General features: G+C 38.8%; 1 protein-coding gene across 1 annotated transcript; it reads right to left on the bottom strand.

The window, feature by feature from the left end:
* Positions 1-79: 79 nt before the first annotated feature.
* On the bottom strand, positions 80-6261 carry LOC101743850 (7SK snRNA methylphosphate capping enzyme bin3). Its single transcript, XM_004930411.4, has 5 exons — positions 4725-6261; positions 3990-4180; positions 2606-2949; positions 1981-2202; positions 80-1078 (listed from the first exon to the last, which is right to left on the bottom strand). Exons 1-5 carry the CDS (start codon positions 5756-5758, stop codon positions 524-526), a joined length of 2346 nt encoding a protein of 781 aa, XP_004930468.1. The 5' UTR covers positions 5759-6261; the 3' UTR covers positions 80-523.
* Between the last annotated feature and the right edge of the window lie 978 nt (positions 6262-7239).

Genomic DNA, 7239 nt, shown 5'->3' with positions numbered 1-7239 from the left:
TATCAACGGTATCGCTGTAAATAGGAACAAATCATCCCCAAATCCACATTTTAGGTTCAAGATGAAATAAAACTCTGTATGACAGTATCGCGCGAGTATAATATTATAAAATACATTCAGCCTATAGAAACATAATCTTAGTCTCTAAATCGATATTTACACAAAATCTTCAAAGGCGGTAGGGCACAATACAGAACCCAGTAATGAGGCGTGCTGCACTCGGGCGCCCCGAACTCTCACCGGTACTACAACAACACTACATTATGATCCATACGAGCAAATACAGATCGCTTCACGGTACAATACGATGTGAACGATACAATGAAACTACAAGACGAGAGAGCGCGGACCAGGTCCCTAGCTGGCGCGCCGACAATACTGGAGAGGGCCCCCGAGTCACATCCGACTGAAATTCGCTCACAAGTTGGCGACTATAACAATAAAACTAAATCAACAACCTTTAACAAATTTTTGAGCACTATCTCATTCCTGGGTCCGGAATACGAGAACCGATCTACGGCACTCAGTCGTCGTGAGGGCGAGGCTCCGGGAAGCCGCGTGCCGTCAGCGGGTCCGGCGCGGGGGACGCGTGCGGTGCCGGGGACGCGGCCGGGGACTGCGCCGGGGACGCGCTGCCCAGCGGGGACGGCAGCGTCGCGTACACCGTGGGACGCGGCGGTTGGTACGACGGCGCGTACGAGTCGCTGCGAGGGTTGTAGAAGGGCGAATCATCCGTGCAGCAGTCGAGGTTGGGCGAGTAGGGCGTGGCGGCGCCGCACGAGGGCGCGTCGTCGCTGGGCCGGTAGGCGGGCTCGACGGGCGCGTACACAGTGCGACGCGGCTGCTCGGCCTCGGGCCGGTGGTGAGACGAGGGCACATAGGCGTCCGACCATCGAGCCTTGCTCGGAGTGAAATCTCCCTTTATGTACAGTTGGATCGGACGCCGGAAACCCTTGCTTGCGTGTTGCGGGACACCTAATATGCAGCACTTGCTGAACCCCACCTCCGGCGACAGCAAGTAATCTCGAAACTTGATCGGAAACAGCTCGATGGAATTGAAATTTTCATATATAGTAGGCTGTAAACAAAACAATCTTTTTTCAATTTCTTTTCATTACGCACTAATATCAAGCCACCCGTCTAATAAATAACCAAAGAGTTACGAATCTCACAAATGCGACCACTCACCATGAGGTAACATTCGCATAATCATTACCCTACCCATTTATCTAAATCATTCGTCATATTAATTCCAAGTTATTCCAATTCCAATTAATTCCAATATTGATACAGATATAAATTTTTTGCACACAATTTCACACCTTGTTTGATAGATTAATTTACAAAGACATGTTAGGTACTTAGGAAATATGGTGCCCTTTTTTAATTTCTTTTTTATTGCTTATATGGCTGGACTAGGACAGCCCACCTGGTGTTAAGTGGTTACTGGAGCCCATAGACATCTACAACGTAAATACGCCACCCACCTTGAGATATAAGTTGTAAGGTCTCAAGTATAATTACGACTGCCCCGCCCTTCAAACCGAAACGCATCACTGCTTCACGGCAGAAATAGGCTGGGTGGTGGTACCAACCCGTGCGGACTCACAAGACGACCTATCACCAGTAAGCACTCTAGATCTACAACTGCCTGCCTACACTCTAGAATCAAACCATGAATACTCGGATGATTGATTGGACGGTCTTTACCGATGGACATAGGTACACCACAACAGAAATGCATAAAACATTTATTTTCGTCTGGCATGATAGCTGTCCCACCCTTCAGACTGGAAACCATACAAGCTCAGAATGCCGATTGGCAATGGCTCAGTAGTGATTGTAATACTGTAGAGGGTATTGTGATATAAATCGGTACCACAAAGCCACACTCATGTTATCTATTACAAGACGTAAGTTTGTAAAGTAAGTATATTACTATTACTACAAATGCGTCAGCACAAAGTAAAAAATATTTACCGTCAAACGCTTCTTCTTCTTATAACTGGCCCAATTTTGGGCTTCCAATACTAGTTTCCCGCCCGGACGCAGGTCAGCGAACATACGTCGGAACGCACGTTTCAAGCCGGCATCGCCCCAGTTAAGATGCATCCATTTTGTAGTCGAAAGACACAAAATCAAATCGAACTGAGGACTTTCGCCAGAACCTACAGCTAAGTCTTCACGAGGAACATAATTTCCCTATAAAAAAAATCTTTGTATTAACTTAAGCTCGATAAATATTAGTCCTATTAAACCATGCAAATTGTCACCAATCTTTGATTAGAAAAATTTAACAGTAATTAGTTATTATAAGAGTCAAATGGAAGTGCTTTTGGATAAATTATATTAGATAGATTTCAGGATAATAGAATTTTAAATCAATTAAACATTAATTTAAAACATTAAAAATGTTACATGTAAGATGTCATTTAAACACAAAAAACTAACAGTTACATGGTATACGTTTGATTATTCCATCAAGAATTTCTTAAGCAATTTCTTTCAATATTTCTCTATGAACTGTCTATTACAACATAAGAAATGAACAACAAAAGAAATCAAATGGGTAATTGTAAAAATAATAAAGTAAGTGTGTATTTACATGTTTAAAAGTTACATTATGTGGGAATGTCAACAGCTCTGGCAATAAATCTCTTATAGGCCCATACAACATCGACATTGACATTGGGAAGAAACTCTGTCCTTGTTCATGCTTATAAAAAGACTTTCTATTCTTTCTTGGCTTCTTTAACTTTCTACCAGGTATGGTTTTCTTGGGGTCATCAGCCTTTTCCTTTTGTTCACAAAAGTCATCACATTTTTCCTGATGACATTTATTGCAGTCGATTTTTTTATCTTCAACATCAGTCTTCTTATCGCAGTCTGTCTTTGGTGGTTCTGGTGGTGGAACTGCTACAAAAGACTGAAGATTTTTCCGGGCTCGACCTGTAAAACAATTTAAGAAGCATACTTAAATATAGTAGCATATATAATATAGCATACTTAAGTATAGTAGTAATAAAGGTCTCTCTGTGATATCTATAAATTACTACCGTACCCTTACCAGGGTATACATGTGTGAGCTCATATCTACTCATTAAAGCTGTTATAGAGAGCCTGGATGGATTAGTATAGCTGTCCTGCCTATTTTTGACACAAAGAGATCATGTTTTGTTTGAGTTTTTTTATTGCCTATCTATTGTTAGTAACCTTGAGGGGTTATGCTAGCTTCACTGAACTTGTAGGCGAGCTCAGCACTGGAGACTGCTAATATCTGCCCTAGCAATCGGATAGCAGATCAGAATTGCAAACCACTGAGAAAATCCGGCAAGAAACTTAGTGGATTGTTATTTGAGTGGTAAGATATCTATGCAATTGCAAGAAAGTTAAAAACTTGATTTGGATTGCAGAATTCATGTAGTACATGTTCAAGACATCCAGAAACTGTTTAAGAACATTATTAGCTTAAACTTTCCTTTTCTTTTAAGATTAAGTTTTCCAGAAACAGTTTTTTTTTTTTAATTTTTTTTTTTTTGCGCGTTACTTCTCCTCTGATTCGTCAATCCCGGAAAGTCGCTCGTATATTTTTACTATCGTACGAAGGAGCCCGAAACTGCACTGCAAAGTAAAGCAATAAAAACCATGTCCCATATTCCACAGTTGTTTACATGGGTGTGGCTATTAATAGCATTTCCATATTTAATGTCAGGCCAACTTGAAGATAACACATTATTTGAGAATAACAAGCTCTAGGTGGTTTTGATAAAACACACTTTTCTGCGAACTACTTACTACAAAGAAATATTAAACAAAGTGTGTAATGAAAATTCTGGTATTACACATTCGGAAAGCTCTATCAAAATATTTGTAATATACATATAAGCATATGTGACACTATCCAGATATATCTGAAGTAAAAGTTTAGGTTAATTTATTTTTTGCATGCTGTGGAAATTCTACTTTTTCTAGCAACATTTAATACTCACCAATGAGAACAGAATCGATGTCTATACCCACAACTGATCGAGCACCAAATGTCCGTGCTACGGCTATAGATATATGACCAACATTGCAGCCAATATCTAAAACATCTTTGTTTTGAAATAAGTGCCTATGCATCTCAAAGACTTGGAGACGAATGTCCATCATTGCATTCAGATTACGGTAACCATAATACCTGCAAGAAAAGTATTAATATCATTTAGTTATCTTTGTAGGAGCTTTATTATTTTTCATTAAATTATATAAAGTTGTAACTGTCCATATACTGAAGGAATTTATTACCAAAAAAACCTACCCATCAAATTAAAAAATTCAGTCTTTTTTTATATCAGTATTAAATTCACAGTAATCTTTAATAAGTCACTTTATTTGAATGCATACTTTATTTACATTTCGTGCTAGATCCTTACATTTTTATGGGTGCAAACATGTAATTGTTTTTATTGTGTTTTTTATTTATTTTGATATTAGAATTGCATTTTTGTTCGATCATTATCTTTTTGATATGTGCTTTAGATTTAGTTTTACATTCAAATACTACAATTGGATGTCATCTTTTGGCAACTTTAATATTAAGGCTCAAAGCAACTGTAACATACACTATATTTATGAGCATTATAGTTTATGAGCAGTGGTAAAAAATAAGGGGTCCAAGTCGGCTCTAAACTCATTTTAACTAATAAAAATAATAGTAAAACATCTTAATGTGGATAACATACCTATCATAGTTTCCATATTGGTATCTTGAATTTTTAGGATGAAAAGTTGGTAGCTGCTGCTCTCCCTCAGAATTACTTTTGAGTTTTGTGCGATGAGGTGATACCGGACGTTCTGGCGGAGCAGGGCGAGCTTGTGGTCGTGCACGCATCCAAGCCCCTGGTTGTGGAACTACTGGACTCACAATCTTATCCAATGAATCCATGCGACGTAACTTCTTATCTTTTCCTTTTTGAGATGAATTTTCACTGTCACTACAAGACCTCTTGCGAAGGTTTTGTGCAGACATTGAGGCCTCAGGTGTTTGTGGTACCTTAATGCTTTCGATGACCTCTTCTTCAGAAACTTCTTTTGTTGGGGAGCTGTTGTCAGTTGTACGCCGTCTTACTTTAGTTTTCTTCTTTGGTTTGCGTTGCTGCATCTCCAATCGTTTTTCATATTCCTCATTATCTAAGGGCTCCATTAAATTAAGTGGATCTCTAATGTTTGGAGGAATTATTACATCAATTTTTGCTTTATGTCGAGGTGGAGTGGGCAGTGGTGACGACTCTGGAGTTACAGCATTCATGGCCCTGTTGACATCTTCATCTTGCAAACTATTCAGATTCAAAGGATCAGAAATATTCCCCCCGAGTAGAAACTTAGTGGGAGGAATGAATGTTTCTTTACGTGGCCTCTTATGAGGTAGGAAGAATTTTGATATTGATGGAAAGCTCTGTGCTCTTTTACGACCTTGTTTAAATTTCGTACCAGTATAATGAACTCGTCGAACTACATTTCGATCGACGTTGTCTTTTGAGGGTGTATGACCTTTTTTGCCATGTCGCGATCGCTTCTTTGCTTTCTTTGAAATTCCAGCACCAGGCGTATCGCTATCTTTTGAAGCATTGGCGTCATTTAAAATTTGTTCGTTTGATTCATTCGCAGCAGATTCCGTAATATCAGAAGTATTGAGCTCCGATTTATCTATAGTATCTCGAGCTTCATTTTCATTTACAGCCTCACAGGCAGTTATTTTTTCTTCAGGACTACCCATCACAAGTCACTTAATACCAAATGTACAGAAGTAAGGGAAGTCGGTGAACTACATGATCCAATGGTTAAAATAGAAGAAAATTTGAATTTACCGCCACTTCCAAACTCGCAGTATGTCCGTCAATAGTGATAAACAGGTTAACAATGCAGTCTGTTTTATGATATCTTGACAAAAGAACAAACACTTGCTGGAATCTATAATTTAGTTCGAACGCCTAAAATATTTCTTACCCGAACCACGTGCACAAAACATTTAAGTAAACATTTTCGCACTAATACCATTTAATACACCTTGCGCGTAAAGGAAACAAGAAAAGTTAATTTGGTGTGATTGTGATTTGGCTTTGTTTTCATTTATCACTTGACGCCTCAGCCTATTGGTTATAAGTGACAATTAAGGCAAATCCTTTTTGCTCTGTCATTGGTTCAGAAAAATACGCACTCCATCGCTGCCATGGAGTTAATAAGCGATAGAAGCGCATGGCAGGTTTATCCAATAAAATTAATTCATTTCCACCAAATAGAACGTTCATCAAAATATTGCCCGAAACAAAAAATAATAATTTTGAAATAAGTTCCGTGTCAGTAAAACTTGAAACACGAAATGTCTTCTTTTTTATTATTCAAACCAATATCGCTAATTGTGCGAAAATATAATTCGTTGATGGTGCTGTGACAATACCTTGTTTTAATTGATACTCACTAACAACAACTTTACTAAGTTCCATCTCACTCGTATAAAGTTTCTCGGTATCTATCACTGGTAATTGAATTTTTCTTGCCTTGAAAATGAAATAAGCCGCAGACCAACCGTAAGTAAGATGTCACTGTGGCTTATGAACATTACGAGGCATAGGCATTTTACTACGGCAGATACTAGAATCGATTCAATGGTAGTAATGTTAAAATAACACAGATTTTTTAAGAAAGTACGCAGATTTGGTACGTATGTACTAAATAAATGCTCGCAAACAATTTTCATGATGAAAAAAATACAAAAACGAGGCGATAAAGTCTTGCATAATAGCCAGAGGCTTAGCCTATAATTGTTTAAAATCGCATCTATGATTTCTTCGTGACAAAAATGCTCGAGAAAGTATTAAATATTTTTTCTGTCTTATTCCGCCATCCACCAGTAACCACCACTCAGAAGACAGCAAAAAGATAGTGGAACGAGACTACGCGCATACGTTTTTTTATTTATTTCATAGATTGGTGGACGAGCTCACAGCCCACTTGGAGGTTAAATGGTTACTGGAGCCCATAGACATTTACAACGTAAATGCCACCACCCACCTTGAGATATGAGTTCTAAGGTCTCAGTATAGTTACAACGGCTGCCCCATCTTTCAAACCGAAGCGCATTACTGCTTCACGGCAGAAACACGCAGGGAGGTGGTACCTACCCGTGCGGACTCACAAGAGGTCCTACCACCAATAATTACGCAAATAATATTTTTGCGGGCTTGATTTTTATTACAC

Source organism: Bombyx mori, chromosome 10 (assembly GCF_030269925.1).
Source record: "Bombyx mori chromosome 10, ASM3026992v2".
Lineage (NCBI taxonomy): Eukaryota > Metazoa > Arthropoda > Insecta > Lepidoptera > Bombycidae > Bombyx > Bombyx mori.
The sequence above is the reverse complement of the archived record's forward strand: the minus strand, read 5'-3'. Positions and strand labels throughout refer to the sequence as shown.